This window comes from Phalangium opilio, unplaced genomic scaffold (assembly GCF_054372755.1).
Source record: "Phalangium opilio isolate 3A_F unplaced genomic scaffold, DU_Popi_V2 ptg000209l_1, whole genome shotgun sequence".
Taxonomy (NCBI): domain Eukaryota; kingdom Metazoa; phylum Arthropoda; class Arachnida; order Opiliones; family Phalangiidae; genus Phalangium; species Phalangium opilio.
Window position 1 is genome coordinate 17,446,992 of NW_028324217.1, and position 17,434 is coordinate 17,464,425.

Genomic DNA, 17,434 nt, shown 5'->3' on the forward strand with positions numbered 1-17,434 from the left:
TCTTAATTGAACGATAACTTTCAATGTCATTCTACCCGGGCGAAAGAAGGACGGAAATCGTCGTCTATACTCTGTAGTTCGGTTTCTCACGGTATGGTGGCGCACCTTCAAACATTTCTATCGGTTCTCTGCCTATCTCTGATTGGCCAATTTAAAGCGATAGCTTGTTTCTGGGAGAGAAGGACGACTTGCACTAGCTAAAGGTACGAATACGTACTTCCCCTATTTTCTTCTGGTCACACTGATCACATTTGAAGGGTTTTTCGCCACTGTGAATGCGTTGATGTTCGATCAAATGAACCTTCCGCGTGGATCCATAGTCACACTGATCACATTTGAAGGGTTTTTCACCACTGTGAATGCGTTGATGTTTGATCAAATTATACTTCTTCGTGCATTTATAGTCACACTGATCACATGTGAAGGGTCTTTCACCACTATGAATGCGTTGATGTGCGATCAAATTATACTTCTTCGTGCATCCATAGTTACACATATCACATTTGAAGGGTTTTTCGCCACTGTGAATGCGTTGATGTTCGATCAAATGAACCTTCTGCGTGGATCCATAGTCACACTGATCACATTTGAAGCGTTTTTCTTCGTTACCCTTTTTAATGTGACGTTGTGGACCCCTTTTATATTCAGCAGAATATTTGATCCGAGTTGAACGTTTCTTCTTGAATTTTCCTACAAAAAATTGTTAACGAAATATAAAAACGACACACATACCATTTATAATATAGTATCAAAAATACAGTAACATTCAAGCGCACTTCTTAAAAAATGAAATGCTAAGGCCTCTACGAAAACTCCGTGTTAAAGAAAAGAAACAGTGCTGATCAAGGCGTTAGGCGATGAGAAAACGACCTCATCAACCAAAAGGGGATGAAATATATCAACTGAAATGCAGTAGAAACCTCGGCGCAAAACTAGAAAGGTCGTATTGATGCTGAGTGAACACAAGTTACCAATTTATTTCGATCTTGCACCCCTCTGTCACTTTTGTCGCGTCTAGTTTTTCACTTTGTTTCTCTGTCTGGCAAATGGCACCCCCGAGGTCTGATTAGTGTTATATTTTCCACATAAGTGAAATAAAGTACAATTGACACATAATTAAAAATAACTAACTGTGGATATCCCTTCGATAGATAAAACTTATTGTTACAAAAATCTGCGTAACCAGAAACAATATCTCATTTTATCCAGCAACAAATAAACTCCGAATGAAAGAGGGGTTAGATGTTTATTCGATGGCGGAAGCCATAGGTGCTTTATCAATGAGAAACTGTCTAGAGAGCTAGGACTAGAGAAAGTTGGGGAAGAAAAACTTAATGTTTTTAAATTTGAGAGTAACGTCCCAACAACAATGGTGCGAAATAGAGTAAAAGTAGTCCTTAAGAATGCGCGTAGCGAGGAAACAGTTACGATAGAAGCTTTGGAGACCCCTGGAATAAGTGGTGGAGTTTTCACCGTCCCAAGCGGGGATATTGCTAGTGAGATGGAGAAACGTGGGTATACCTTGTCAGATTCAGAGAGCGAAGCCAGTTCAGGTGCGGAAGCCCCGTTAGATATTTTGATAGGCGCGGACTATTTTTGGGCAGTTGCAAAAGGTCCAGTAGAAAGACTATCAGACAGGTTAGTTGTTATTGACCCTAAGCTTGGTTGGACCTTACACGGTACCACCAAGGTCGCAGGAGCAGCGCTAAGCGTAGCAGTTAACGCGATTAACGTAATGAGAGTTACCGTGAAGCCAGAGAGCGAGGACGACCTTCTGTCAGAAAGAGTAAAAGCATTTTGGGATTTAGAGCATTTAGGAATAAACGATACCTCAGAAGCTAGTGATTTTAGCGCAGAAAATAAAGTAATTAAGGATTTTCAAAAGTCAATTCAATTTAACAACGGGAGGTACCAGGTTTCTTTCCCCTGGAAAGATAATGTGAATAATCTAGGCGACAACTATGAAGTTGCCAAGAAGCGAACCCTTAGCTTATTAGAAAGGCTAAGAAAAGACCCCGTTACGTTTAGAGCTTATGACGCGATAATCCAAGAGCAAATAAAGACGGGTATTGTTGAGCAAGTCCCAGAAAACCACGTGATTGAGGGACCCCTGTATTACCTTCCTCATCGGGGGGTTGTCAGAGTAGAAAGTGTCACGACAAAATTAAGAATTGTTAATGATGGTTCGTCTCATGCCAAAAACGTTCCCTCACTTAATGATTGCATAGAATCTGGTCCCAATTTACTCCCAGAGCTGTTCAATATATTAGTTCGTTTTAGAGAAAACAAAATTGCAGTGACAGGAGACATTGAAAAGGCCTTTCACCAGATAGGGATAGTAGAGCGAGACAGGGATTCTTTGAGATTTCTGTGGGTAAAAGGTTTAGAAAGTCCTGACAACCAAACCTTAGTAGAATTGAGGCTGACTAGAGTCCCTTTTGGCGTAACTGCTAGTCCGTTTTTGCTAGCCGCAACAATTAAAGTCCATGCGCAGAAATACTTAGCCGAATACCCCATAGCAAGTGAAGCGTTGTTGAGAGACTTGTACGTCGATGATTTAGCAGCAGGGGGGATGGGAGTAACAGAAGCAGATAACTTAATCAAAGAAACTAAAGCAATCATGGCCAGTGCAGGTATGAATTTGAGGAAGTGGCACAGCAATTCCCCCGAAATTAGAGCAAAATGGGGCAATGAATCCTTGGGCTTAGCTGGTACCCATCCTTTACCCAATCCAGGACTAGTCAAAGTTTTAGGGTTGACCTGGGATGAAGTTGGAGATTGTTTAATGTTTGATGTGGAGCCGCTCTTAACGTTTTTACTAAACAGATTAAATACTAAAAGGTGGGTTTTAAAAGCCGTAGCCAGGATTTTTGACCCCCTGGGTTTTATTACCCAGTTTACAATCTCTGCCAAGATGCTCTTGCAAGAATTATGGGAAAATAAAATAAACTGGGACGCAGAATTAGGGCTTGAGTTCTCCGAAAAGTTTAATTCATGGTGCACAGAGTTAAGAAACTTAATTAAAATTAAAGTTCCCAGATTTTATTTTCAAAATTGTTCAGACGAACCGCCTATCTCAATTGAGCTACACGGTTTTGTAGATGCGAGCGTAATTGCGTATGCCTCAGTTTTTTATTTGAAAAATGTATATGCAAATGGATTAGTTAGTACTGTTTTAGTGGCTTCTAAAGCCAAGGTCGCCCCACTGAAAAAAGAGTTAAAATCACAATGTTTAAAAGTGCCAAGATTAGAATTGATGGCAGCCGTTATCGGTGCCAGGTTAGCTAATAGCTTAGTTGAAACGCTAACAGTAAAACTGGACAAAATACAAATGTGGACCGACTCCACCATCGCATTGTGTTGGATTCGCGGAGAAGCTAATCGCTGGAAGCCGTTTGTGCAAAATAGAGTCCGAGAAATTCAGGCGCGTACTGACCCTAAGTCATGGAATCACGTTGCGGGAACAGAAAACCCGGCCGATCTCCCTACACGCGGAAAATCGTTAAAAGATATCGCTTCGTGCGATTTATGGTGGCACGGGCCACAATGGCTTCAGGAAGAAAATTGTCCAATTGAAAATTTCGTGCAAACAGAAACAGTACCTAAAGAAGCCACGTGCGAGCTTAGAGCGTCAACGAGAGAGTTTATGGTAAACATAAATTCAGTCGCGAAATCCAGAGAAACGGTCTTCGATATCAAGAAATACAGTAGCCTACAGCTAGTCGTGCGATTGACCGCGTGGATATTCCGATTCGTAAACAATATTAGAGCAAAAGATGACAAAACAAAAGGGGTGCTAAATACAAAAGAGCTAGAAGCCGCGGAAAGGTACTGGATTAGAAATGCGCAGAGTGAAAGCTATCCAGACGAGATTATAAACTTAGAGAAGGGAGAAGATGTCCCTAAACAATCACCAATCCGGTCCTTGGACCCGAAGCTCGATGATCTCGGGTTACTTTGTGTGGGTGGGCGTCTCGGCGCGGCGAAAATGTCATACAGGGAGAAGCACCCATGGCTGCTCTCGCCGAGCCATCATATAGCGTACTTAATAGGCTATTCGAATCATATCAGACTAAAACACGCTGGCCTGAATGACGTATTAGTGGAAACGCGTGAGCAATTATGGATACCTAGAGGGAGACAACTGATCAAGAAAATAATCACGTCATGCCCGCGGTGCAAAATATTCCGTGCAAAGCCAACGACGGCAGTCATGGCTCCGTTGCCAGATGTCAGGATAAATCCTTCTCCTCCATTCGAGATCTGTGGCATCGACCACGCGGGCCCCCTCTACGTGAAGCCAAACAAGAAATGTTACATCGCCCTATACACGTGCGCGGTGACAAGGGCGGTCCATTTAGAATTGGTCACCGATTTGACCACTGAAAGTTTCCTCATGTCTTTCAGAAGATTTATAGCTAGGCGCGGCATAGTGCGAGTTATCTATAGTGACAATGCCGCGACCTTCAAAAGAGCGGATGAGGATTTAAAAATTTTGCTAAACAATATAAGAAGTCCAAAAGTAACCGAATTTCTGGGAGGCCTAAAAATCTCTTGGAAATACATCGCAGAGCGCGGAGCATGGTGGGGAGGGTTTTGGGAGAGAATGGTAAAATCGGTCAAAACCTCCTTAAGGAAAGTCCTTGGACAAGCCCTCCTCACCTATGAAGAAATTGAGACTCTCCTCGTAGAGATAGAAGCAACTATAAACTCTAGACGGATTACGTTTGTTTATGATAGTCCTGGGGAGCCGCAACCCCTTACGCCTTCCCATTTTTTGGTGGGCAAGCGCCTAACCGTACTTCCATCACAAGTATATTCCACTAGCGAGCTCCCACCGGCCGGCAAAAGGGAATTAGTGAAGCGATTAAAATATCGCCAAGCGCTTTTAGACAGATTTTGGGTTAGATGGAAAGATAATTATCTTCTAGAACTTAGATCCGCTCATCATCTCAAATTAATCAAAAGTCAACCGACCAAAGAACTCCAAACAGGAGATGTAGTTTTAATTGAAGATACTAAAAGTCCACGGTGTATGTGGAAGTTGGCTGTTGTGCAAGAACTAACGAAAGGGCGCGATGGCATAGTACGATCTTGTTTAGTAAGATTATCCAATGGTAACAAACTTAGGAGACCCGTCCAGTTATTATATAACTTAGAACTGTAAAAAAAAAAGAGGCTTTGTCTTGAACTGTATAGACAGTTCAAGGGCGGGGAGTGTGTAAAATAATGAGATATTTTAGGGGCGACCTAGAAGTTAGTTAATTTGTATAAAGTTTTTGATAATAATAATTGAATGATTTTGTTAAAATTTTAAGTGTTTTGATTTAGGAATATTTTGTTGTAAATTTGCTTGTAATCAATGCTTTAACTTGTAAAAATCAATGCTTTAACTTGTAAATATTAAGTTTGTTAAGAGCAATGTTCATTGTTAATATTTTTAAAATTTGTCATGGTGCTATTTTTGTACTTTTCCTTCCTTTCAAGTCGTTTTCGACATTCCCTTTGTAAACATGTTTTTCTCTATCAGAATCGGTGAATAACCGTAAAAAACCCTTCAACGTAGGTAAAAATAAAAAAACCCCTACGTCAGTGCTAGTGCGGGTATGTTTGCCCAAAACAGGTGTTTTTTTAAAGATTTGAGCCAACAAGAAAAAAAGCCCTTTGTAGAAAGGAATTGTGGGTCCAAAAATACACCTAAGAAAAAAAACCAGTAGCTACCAAAAAATAAAAAGAAAAAAGTAGAATCTCTCGAGCAGTCCAACAAGTAAGTTGGCTAGAAAATTTGTGAGCGCGCTAGGCCCCCTTAAAAAGGCCCAAGAAAAAGGACTAACTGAGCAACCTGTAAGTGGTTTAAGGTTAAATTTTGTGTGCGCTTGGCCCTAAAAAGCCCTAGAAATAAAAGAAACTTTTGAGCATTTTTAAGATTAATAAGAAAAATTAGTGCTTTTATAAGGCGTAATTTTGTGCGAATTTAAACCAAAAAGTTAAAAATAAACTGTGCGTGAATTAGACATGAAACAATAAATCAAGTGCGATTTTTAATTCTTAAAGGACGAATAAATCATTAGATTCTGTTAAGTTTTACCCGTTTGTACCGTTTCTATTTTTTCACCTACCAACACCGATACGAACTCAACCGCGCTTATGGGACCGATGTTTCAGTCCGTCGGAACCGTATCTTCTAATTTATTAAAGCTCTCCCAAAGCTAAATCAGCTATAGAACGTGTTAAAAAGGTTGATTTGGACCATGAAAGAAGAAATTCAGCTAATAGTATGAAAAACATCATTTCACTTATTAAAGAACCCATGATTTTGAAAGGACGAGTTAGACCAAAAGGTATACACCAAACCGTAATGGGTGTGGAAAAAAAGAAAGCTGGTGATAATGCGCGAACGGAGTTTCGAAGTCCAATACGGTTGCTTCGAAATCGAAAGCCAAGAACTCCAGTTAGAATGGCACGTGAGGAAGTCGCTTACATTTCCAAAATTTCTTACGCAAAGGAAAATCTATGGATCGAAAAACCCTTTCACCTCAGTAAAGAACATGAAAAAAAAACGTTCTTAGCCACGCTTATATGTCAAGCGATATCATCGATGTTTCCCAAGAACTTTTTAAGCAGTCTTTTAAAAATGTAACAGCGGGGTTTGTACCACTACACAACTTTTTCCCGACAAAAATACCATTCATTGTTAACACCGTGGAGGATGAAGGTTATCTAGTTCAAATTTTGGGAATTGATGACCATTACATATGTGTAGCTGGCTATTACAGCAATGGTCAAGCTGAAATATCCGTTTACGACTCTCTAAACGGTACTGTAAGAATACCGGAAATAATATCGAGACTAAGTGCACAGTTCAAAAATTCAAAGATTAGCAAGATAGTTCTTAAATGCGTTAGAGTTACGCAACAAGTTGAAGTAGAATGTGGAGCCCATGCTGTTGCCAATGCCTTTAACAGTTGCCTCAACCTCAACCCTGGTGCTTTCACCTACCAAGTCGAGAATGACGCAATGAGGAGGCACTTACATATGTGTCTCACTCAAAGCAAATTCACACCATTCCATTACACGAAAGTTAACAATTTAACAATAAATATTTATCATGAAGGAGTGTACGAGCTGGTTTATTGTGTGTGTCGTAAACCTGAAGATGGGAAAAAAATGTACTGTTGTGACATTTGTCACGAATGGTACCATGAAGAGTGTTTAAGATCAAAGAAAAAGCCATCCAGATTTTATGAATGGCGATGTGATTTCAAGTGCGCTTTAAATTCGTCTGAAGAAAGTGTACCGATAGCAATAAAATGATTATAAGCGCATTTCGCATTTTCTCAAAAGCCTGTAACTTTGTTCATAATATAAATATAAGTATTAATAAAAAATATAATTTAGTATCTGATTTTAGCTTCGACTGTAGTTTATATAGGTTGGACAGATATAACCCAAGAATAGAACTATCGACACCAATGAAAACTCAGGGTCTTATTTTCTCCAATTTATGGGGAGATAATCTATGGGTAATATCTAAACCGCACATATACGTAAATGTCATAAAAATACTTCAATAATCCAGCTGTATGACGATTTAAAAGGTAAAATGAATGAAGCAAAAAGGGACATTCACCACGTTAAATTACCAAACATTTTTAAAATTTTACCACGGTAAATTACAATTCTAAAATTACGGTAAGATATAAATTGGTAATGTACGCGGTATTTGATAAATAGCCTAGGCAAATTATGGACTCATAATCTATACGACGATGCGAGAGAAAAACTGCATGGTTGAGAAAGTAAACTTAGGTTTAGTTTAGTATTTTTTTTTTTTTTCGAGGTTGGCAGGTGGGGAAAACATATCCATTAAGCCTGTCCTATTGTAGATCTGCTTTACGGTTAATCACATAATTAAATAAATGGAGTTTGCTTTATTTTGCTTATAGAAGGGTTCTTGTCATCGCAAAAAATATGTTAACACATGAGCACCCGGGCAGAAATAGCCATCCATCAATGGGCCACTATTTCTGCCCGGGTTGGAAAGAACACTCGAGCACCCGGGCAGAAATAGCCATCCATAAAAGGGAGACTATTTCTGCCCGGGTTGGAAAGAACACTTGTTCACCCGGGCAGAAATAGCCATCCATAAATGGGCGACTATTTCTGCCCGGGTTGGAAAGAACACTCGAGCACCCGGGCAGAAATAGCCATCCATAAATGGGAGACTATTTCTGCCCGGGTTGGAAAGAACACTTGTTCACCCGGGCAGAAATAGCCATCCATAAAAGGGAGACTATTTCTGCCCGGGTTGGAAAGAACACTTGATCACCCGGGCAGAAATGGCCATCCATCAATGGGCCACTATTTCTGCCCGGGTTGGAAAGAACACTTGATCACCCGGGCAGAAATAGCCATCCATAAATGGGCGACTATTTCTGCCCGGGCTGGAAAGAACACTTGATCACCCGGGCAGAAATAGACGGCCCACAGTGGACCGTCTATTTCTGCCCGGGCTTGAATTAATTTTTGGCTACCCGGGCATAAATAGCCGACTAATGTTTCAGGGCTATTTCTGCCCGGATTTTTAACCCGGGCAAAAATAGCCACTCCACTGTGGGCCGTCTATTTCTACCCGGGTTTCCAAATTTCGGAAACCCGGGCATATATAGCTGTATATAGGTTAATCCTTATTTATGCCCTTGGGCAGAAATAGTGGTCCTTAGTTAAATTGCTATTTCTGCCCTGAACCCGGGCAGTTTTAGTCTGCTATAAATGGGCGGCTATTTCTGTCCGGGACCCGGGCAGATTTAGTCGACTATAGGCTATTTCTGCCCGGGTTTCGGGCAGAAATAGACACTCCGTTATTTTAGATCTAAATTTTACGCTCTATCGAATGGTGTGCTTGATTTTGCTCTAAAATGATTTTTGGGCTTATTTACTCTTACCGAAACCCTACCGTTTTAGTTAATCGAATATAAACAAGCAGTATCAATCAAAAACATCCCTTTTAACTTTCGAAGTTATTTTTTCCACAATATTTTACGAAAATCGCCCTTAGGGACCCGCGTACTTGGGGGAAATTAGCGACAGAAGGCGCTGATGCTGCGTAAAAAAATGCGTACTTTAGTTAGCCTGGCAACTTTGAGTCTGTTTCACTAATTAAGAATAAATTAACTCAAATAACCGATTCATAACGGCTAATCATGATGGGAAACGTCGTATTCAACATCTAGAATAGTTATTCAACGTCTTTTTAGAGATTTCGTAACCTTAGGCTCCCTCAAAAAGATTATTTTTTCACTTTGAACGCTTTTATTTTAATTATCAAGGTCTCCTAACGCGAAACGAATTCAAAATAATTGTAATTAATCTAATTAATAAGATTATCTTGGATTTCTATCCTTTGGCAACCTCAAAACCACGAAAACCAAAATTTCCTCACGCGTATTCTTTTACTTATCCACATACACTGTCAGAAGTTCATAGATTAAAACAAAAAAGTATACTTCATTCAATGGAGCTTTAATCTAACCGGGGCCATCTTGTTTAATCTCATCAGTCGTACCTGCTGGGCCAACTTCCGTAATCACGCGTAAAAATTACATTTAGTCCAAAATAGCTGCGCGAAATTAATCGTCCGCTTCCGAAGCTAGAAAAGGTGCCGAGTTAATGGACCTAAATAAGTTATACCTAATGAACCTTCTAATATTCATGTTCAAGATTAAAAATAAAACTGCCCCCAAGTACGTCAGTGACTGGTTCCCCGCCACAAATCAATCCCATAACACTCGTGGTAAATTGACGAATTTCGCGGTGGAACCTTTTTCGTCCCGTTACAGAACTAAAAGTACCAAACATTATATATGTGGAATAAGCTACCGCCAACAATTAAAAAAACATAAATAATTTTAAACACAATCTCAAAACTTTTTTAGACAACGCGACTACTCGAATCTTTTTAAATGGATCTTAAATTTAATTACTTAACTATATTTGAAATTAATTTAATCGGACCCTTTTGTAAATAAGAATTTTTTTCTTAAAAGGATATCCAAATAAAGCAAGCATTTATTTATTTATTGCAGACGCTCAAAATTTGAATAAAAGAAATTTAGTTTAATTTCAGGGTCTGGATGCAACATATACATACATATTATTCTGGTTTACTGTATTTTTATTCTGATTTATTGTGTTTTTACACTGTTTTTATGCTCTTATAGTTTTTTATGCTGTTTTGTGTTTTATGCTGGCTTATTGTATTTTTAATTTTTTATGCTCATTTATTATGCTATATTGAGTTTTCATGCTGTTTATGTTTTTTATGCTGTTTTATTTTTTATTCAGGTTTTTTATGCTGTTTTATTTTTTATTCAGGTTTTTTATGCTGATTTATTGTGTTTTTACGTCGTTTAATTTTATTTTTGAGTGTCACTATTCTCACCCCCCCCCAGGTAGAAATAGGCGGAAGCCTATTCCTACCCTAGGTGAAAATAGCGTAGAGGCTATATCCACCCTACCACGTGACTAAGAATTGAGGTAAGGGCTGCGGTAGGGTGAAAATAGCTTGGCTGCTATTTTCACCGCCCAGTGAAGTCTACCCCGGGTGAACATAGAATAACCCACGAAATTTCAAAATCAAAACATTTCCATGAATACTAAAATCAATTGGTTGAATTTTATTTAAATTAAATATAAATTAATTAATATTAAATATAAAAAAGAATAAGACAATCAGTGTTAAAAATTTTAAAAACGAATCATTTAAAATTTCAATAGGCAACTTATTTAAATTAAATATAAATTAATTAATATTAAATATAAAAAAGAATAAGACAATCAGTGTTAAAAATTTTAAAAATGAATCATTTAAAATTTCAATAGGCAACTTATTTAAATTAAATATAAATTAATTAATATTAAATATAAAAAAAATAAGACTATCATTGTTAAAAATTGTAAAAACGAATCAACAACTGAGTAGAAGTAACTTTATCTTTGGGATTAATTTTTCCGACATCATTGCCTGACAAAGCTTGCTTCTTATTCTTATCCGATTCGACAATAGTTTTTTAAATCATCGATTTCAATTCCATGTCCCACGCTTCGTGATTAGTCGTCTCAGTGGGTGTAGCTTTAAAAACCGCGCGAGAGCCGTAGTAGCGCTTGATAAGTGTTGCTGAAGTGGATTTGGAGTTAAGTGACACGTTTGATTCTGCAGTGCATCTTTGAAGGCCAGAGATGTTTGTCCCTTTTTAGGAACGTTCGGGACAGTTTTTCCAATTTTCTTCTTTGCAACAATCGGCATTGTTTTGGCTTTAAAAAGTGAAACATCGTAAATTTCAGTCATATCTTCATCAATAGGGACACTGTTCTTGGATGAGAAGAAATCTGCATTGGAGGAAAGTGCAGCCGCAGCCTGCGATACTGTTTCTTCGATTGTATAAAGTTTTTGAAAATATGGCTTCCTCATAGGTTGGCCATGAAACAGTTTGGGTTTAGGATCATTTACCTCCACTTCCAATCTAAGTCGTTTTTTAAAACAGGGTTATATAATATAAGATATTAAACAAGGCTTTCAAAATTTAATTACTGTGGATTTTGATGGTTTACTTTAAGTTAATGGAGTTCGATGATGTATGGTTCCAGTATATTTGCTGGTTATTATCGATTTTCTAAAGTATGCTCATGGCATTACAATGTTCACGAACAGACTGTAAGAGTGATTGGCTAACCGTGTTCATAAGTGGTTTTATTACCCAATGTTAATCGATAATAATAATAATTAATAAGTCCCCGTATGAGTTTATTAGAGTTTAATCATAAGAGCATACTAATAGTTGCCGTTGCAGCTGTGTAAATTTAAGTTCTGTGGCATATAAATTAGTCAGTTGAGATTTAAGGACGGGGTTTTCTAATTTTAATAAAGAGTGCGCTTTTGCTATATCTTTGTTAAGAGCCAGCGCATGCTTCAGTTTGGCTCGAGTTTTAGCGGCTAAATCAGTTGCACATTGAAAGGAATTAATTTTAAATTAACACTAGGAATTTTAAGATGATTGCGTGCCTTGGTTATTAGGATACATACCTATTTGGCTTGAATTTTGACTTTTATGACCATTCCTTTTAAATGAAGTACTTCGATTGATGACCACTCCGAATTTCGATTTCGACTTTGAACGTCCATCCATGATGATACAAGGATGAAAACCTTCCCTAAGTTTTAAATTAATTCCGGTGTTCTCTTGAGACATGAACGAAATAGTGAACAATCCAGGACATGCCTTTAATGAAAAAACCCGTCCACTATGTGTAACAAGCGACTAGTAGTTCCCCCTGTTGAGACAAATTCGCGCCAGCGGAACTACGTCATTTTAGGGACAGAATTAAAGGTCACGTGAGAGAGTGGCATACACGAAATATAGAATGTGGTTTATGTAAATAGGGAGAAATGAGGTAAGCTGTAAATACCGATTATCACTGATTCAGTTTGGAAACACACAGTGCTTATTCTTAACCATTTTACTTAAATAACGACCAAATTTCAATAATTTGAAGAAAATTGAACAGGAGATAACGTTTTACGCCATTAGATTTCAAAATTTCAAATATTATACTTTATTTGTTCACCCGCAGATGGCGTTAGCAAAAACGGAAATTACAGCTTAATTTGTCCCCAATTTATTTTTCTCTCTCAAACTTCCATCCCCTCCGCCTATCTTTCCACCCCCTTTTTGTTACAACTAGTGGATGTCTCGGTTTGTACGTGCAAAGGTACGGCTGTTAAGTCCTGGATTGTTCACTATTTCGTTCATGCTTGAGATAAATCGTTTTAGCAGACGACGTTGCGATGCATTCCAAACCACTCCTTCCACCAGAGAGAATTTAGAAGGGGAGTGGAAGGCCCCCCTTTGACTCTATTAAAGGTGATGACGCCCAAACAAGATGTCGCGATGAGCTTTTTGGGGTAGGCGAGTTTCCGGTCACGTGTTCTAAAATCTCTCCGTTACAAACGCATCATACCGGAAATCGACCTGCCTAGATAACGTTTAGCAGACGACGTTGCGCTGCATTCCAAACCACTCCTTCCACTCCCCTTCTAAATTCTCTCTGCTTCCACTCCCCTTCTAAATTCTCTCTGCTTCTACTCCCCTTCTAAATTCTCTCTGCTTCCACTCCCCTTCTAAATTCTCTCTGCTTCCACTCCCCTTCTAAATTCTCTCTGCTTCCACTCCCCTTCTAAATTCTCTCTGCTTCCACTCCCCTTCTAAATTCTCTCTGCTTCCACTCCCCTTCTAAATTCTCTCTGCTTCCACTCCCCTTCTAAATTCTCTCTGCTTCTACTCCCCTTCTAAAATCTCTCTGCTTCCACTCCCCTTCTAAATTCTCTCTGGCCGCATGGCGTTACGCGGGAGGTCACGTGGTAGGGGGGGTGAGAATAGGGTATAAGCTATTTTCACCCGGGAGGGGGTGAGAATAGCGTATAAGCTATTTTCACCCGGGGGGGGGTGAGAATAGCGCGTAGGCTATTTCCACCCGGGGGTGAGAATACACACTCTCATGGCGTTTTCCTTTGGTCAGATTTTTTACTGCCGGAGGCGCTCGAAAAACCTTTGCGTATTCCAATGGTTTAAGCTCAGTAGTGATGAGACGCGGTGCATGCTCCATTGGTAAAATTAGCCTTGAACTCCCAGCGCCATGCCAGCACTACTGAGTTGCCAACACGGCAATAATAATTCGAAACATGGCGCTTAAAAAGTCCATTGGAATACAATTTCATGGGCTATCGTTTCATAATTATCGTCTGCTCGAACGTCGGCATGCTAAGTAGTGATGTAATCAACGCGGAGCGATCGTGAAATAATCAGGCATATTCATGTCCCTAGAAAAAATGTAGATGGCGTTGGTAAAGCCTAGGCCCAGTTGGATATCCCAAAGGTCGAAAAGCAAAGTGGGTGTGGTAAAGTGCATCAAAAATGATCAAAGAACGGCACTGCGCAAGCTCCAAATTGAGTAGAACTGAACTGAACTACTTTTCGGAAGGGAAATTCGGCTTTCACGATTTTGTTCCGGCAATTAGGGCGATGGGAATGTGACATTTTTCCAATGGAATATGCATACTACAACATTTATTGTGTCGTCACGATCACGTGATCGTAACACCAATGGATTTACATGGCAAACTTGCATTTATCGGTTCATGATTCGAATTTTACACCCTACCAATGGAGTACGCAGCGTTTACTAGTATAATACCTAGCTTCTCCTGAGCACAGCTATTTCCTACCTAAGTCAGACGAAAAGAGTGTTCCATTGGACAATGAAAAAATATGTCACTTTCATGGGAATGTTCCATTGACATTTGCGATTGTCAATAATTTGTTTGATCCGGTAGCAGCATAGCGTCAAATTCGGATTTTTTGCCGCCTGAGGCAGCAACGGAAAACTGGCCCAAAGGAAAACGCCATCAATTCTAAAATAATAGAAATAGTCCTATGCGTCGTCTGCTAAAACATTTTAAGACTTTTGGCTAAATTCGCTTCCGCTTTTAGGGGTAAAATAGTGAGTTTCGGAAGAACATTTTGTATGGTAAAATTTAAGAGTTCCAAAACTCCAATAAACGTCGCAATTAAAGTAGGTTATTTAAGTCCGTTTCAGAAACTAAATAAAGCTAACTAAACTACCCTCCCTCCTTGATACCGCCTGCTTTGGACAGGGATTTTTCTATCGATTTGTTTCACGGCGATAGGGATGGGGTTGCCTAGATCTAGGCTCTAGAGTAGGCAACTGACGTGTTTTTGTAAAATGCCGAAAGTGTCCATACACTAAATTACCGTCTGGTTTGGACAGGCATGTAGCGGGTTATTTGAATGAGATAAATCGTAACGAAGTCATTTAAGTATAATTAAATTTGGTAATTAATGATTAAAGGTGTGTAAAGGCATTTGCATTAGACGATGTTGAAACTTGGTCGGTATTAAGCGAATTCTCTACTGAATTGATGTTTAAATTGGAATATTAATACGCCGAGAATGATTAAAGTTAATTGTAAAATTATTTTAATCGTCATTGTTGTCAATTTATGTGCTACGTGGTTCGGTACAACGGGCAAAACGATTTTTTTTTTTTTTTTTTTTTTTCCAGGTTTATTTATTTATTTAAGGCTAGGGCTTAGTAGCCTTACAGCTCCAAAACACGCTTAAAAAGATAATTGATAATAGTACTTCTTTTTTTTTTTGTTTTAAATTTCATATTTACAAAATATCACAAGGATTGACAAGATTTATCACTAGGTTGCTTATAATAGGAATTTCTAACACTGAAATTTTAAAAATAATTTTACAAGTTTAAATGAATACGTAGTTTTCTCTTAAAAATATTAATAGAACGAACAGACACTAGCTCATCAGGAAGTGCATTCCATAGGGGAATGACTCGACGGTAAAAAGAAAACTTAAGACAATCTCTTTTAAAGGGTTTGAGGAATAGTTTACGACTGTGTCCGCGAGTATGTACCGACTGATGGACAAAGGTGAAAAAATCTTGTGTAGGATTGACTAAGATTTTAAATAGACTAATTAGATCTAGGAATGAGCGACGTAGTGATAAAGGGGCCCATCCCAAGGTTTCTATTTGGTATTTGAAAACAATTATCTTAAGTAGTTAGTTAGCTTTAATTAGGGTTTTTCTAGAAATTGCCTTAATTTAATTTTTTGCGTTAAATGGCTGGATAGAACCAGTAGAAGTTTTAATTAGTGTTTTTCTTTCTTTTGGAAAATGCCGAAAGTGAAGAGACAATTTTACCGCTAAGTTTTCGCGCTGTTATTTTATGAGAGTAAACGTTCGAATTTACGTTGATTAGTATTATTTAAACGTGTTTAAATGGCATTGCGTTAGACAATGTAGGAGTTAATTTATAGCTATTCCAATTAAGTGAGGTTTAAATGCCCGAAAAATTTGAGAGAGCATTTATAAAATTAATTTAAACTTGTTCAAATCGTTAACTAGCTTTAATTTATATTTTTTGGTCTCGAAATATGCCGAAAATAAATACACTACTGTACCACCACTGTTTCGCAGGGTTTTTTGTTGAGAGAAACGTTTTAATTACTTTGATTTGTAATATTTAAACGTATTTAAATGGTCTTGCGTTATTATATTCAAATGAAGTCGTTATTTAGCTTTGATCATGGTTTTTTTGGATTTTACCGCCTAGTTTTTTGATTTGTCGAATTACTACTCTATTTTACCGCCTAGGTCGAAAGCCAAGTCAATCTAGCCAAAGGGTGTTATCTAGCAGACGACACATAGTGGGAAAAGTACTATTGGAGAGTTTTTTACTTTCGGCAGATCCCAAGTTGGGATTGCCTTGACTGGCCATGCTGACTAGCTGAGCACACTTTTTAGGCCTGTACTTTCCCGCCCTCAGCAGACTGCAAAGCAGACGATGGGGGAGAAGCTATTATAACCATCTTAACACAAAAATCGAATTAAATTTACAATAGGGACTTGGCAGTACTACGTCATGCAACGTCAGTCTACCTTCCACTAGTGCTAAAAAACATACCAGGAGGAGGGGCTTATATAGCTTTCATTCTGTTAAAAAACATACCATAATGGCGCTGGGGGCGGAGTTAAGCCCGAATTGCCAAGTCCCTATTAATCTTTAAATTAACAACGAAAACCCCTAGAAGAAGAGAGCGCGCGAATTATTAAATCGCGAGAGAAAAATAAAAACATAATTAACTCTTAAATCGCGAAAGAGAAAAAAAAAGATCCTGAAGAAAAACCCTTAAATCGAGAAGAAGAAAAAAGATCCTGAACCCCTATGAAGAATATGGAAGAGGAGCTACTTGGCGTAAGAAATTAAAAAAAAAACAAAAAAAACTTGAAACTATTGATTAACTGGCTTGAAACTATTGTTAAAGAACTTAGATTATGGTTGACGGATTGATTCATTTTAAAAAATCTTAACTTTCCATTTTTGAACATTATTTTTTAGTGCATAATTGCACGCTTTTAACCTAACAAACCCCTAAGTTTAATTTTTAAAATCTTAAAGGCTGTAGGAGGTAATCCTATTGAGGAGCCATTTCAAAGACGTTATAAATTGCAAACCTCCCTTAGATGTAAGTTTAATTGTCTTGCTCAATTTCTTATTTTTTACCCCTATAAAAGTTTGTGAAAATTTATGAATAAGATTGAATATTATGTTGAATATTAAAATTTGAATTCGAATCTATTTTTACTCTCACTTGACAAATACCAACAACCGCGGTCACTTTTGATTCAGAAATTTTATAAGCCCCTCGTTTCCGCTAAAAAGGCCTTAACCCCCCACAACTGACTGCATTCTAACATCTAGTCTAGCGTTTGCGAGGATGAATCATCAGTGAAAAAAGAGATAGGTGTTTGCCTTATACTTTAACCCCTCTAATAA

The 17,434-nt window shown here is 38.2% G+C and overlaps 2 protein-coding genes across 2 annotated transcripts; one reads left to right on the plus strand and one right to left on the minus strand.

Moving 5' to 3' along the window:
• The first annotated feature begins 1,369 nt into the window (after positions 1-1,369).
• On the plus strand, positions 1,370-7,314 carry LOC149620952 (uncharacterized). The gene is made up of 5 exons (XM_089854655.1): positions 1,370-2,999; positions 3,063-5,117; positions 5,531-5,588; positions 6,199-6,539; positions 6,644-7,314. The coding sequence occupies exons 1-5, from the start codon at positions 1,370-1,372 to the stop codon at positions 7,312-7,314; spliced, it is 4,755 nt and encodes a 1,584-aa protein (XP_089710781.1).
• A 3,337-nt stretch (positions 7,315-10,651) lies between these two features.
• LOC149620953 (uncharacterized) lies at positions 10,652-16,491 on the minus strand. The gene is made up of 3 exons (XM_089854836.1): positions 12,083-16,491; positions 11,591-11,992; positions 10,652-11,522 (listed from the first exon to the last, which is right to left on the minus strand). The coding sequence occupies exons 1-2, from the start codon at positions 12,246-12,248 to the stop codon at positions 11,814-11,816; spliced, it is 345 nt and encodes a 114-aa protein (XP_089710962.1). The 5' UTR covers positions 12,249-16,491; the 3' UTR covers positions 10,652-11,522; positions 11,591-11,813.
• Between the last annotated feature and the right edge of the window lie 943 nt (positions 16,492-17,434).

What these genes read in the sequence shown, in the direction of transcription:
- LOC149620952 (XM_089854655.1), top strand. Translation starts at nt 1,370, where the DNA reads ATGGTGCGAAATAGAGTAAAAGTAGTCCTTAAGAATGCGCGTAGCGAG. An exon ending in CGAAAAGTTTAATTCATGGT is followed by an intron (nt 3,000 to 3,062) that starts GCACAGAGTTAA and finishes AAAATTGTTCAG; the next exon opens with ACGAACCGCCTATCTCAATT. An exon ending in CGAAAAACCCTTTCACCTCA is followed by an intron (nt 6,540 to 6,643) that starts GTAAAGAACATG and finishes AAAATGTAACAG; the next exon opens with CGGGGTTTGTACCACTACAC.
- LOC149620953 (XM_089854836.1), bottom strand. Translation starts at nt 12,248, where the DNA reads ATGTCTCAAGAGAACACCGGAATTAATTTAAAACTTAGGGAAGGTTTT. An exon ending in TCAAAATTCAAGCCAAATAG is followed by an intron (nt 11,993 to 12,082) that starts GTATGTATCCTA and finishes CAACTGATTTAG; the next exon opens with CCGCTAAAACTCGAGCCAAA.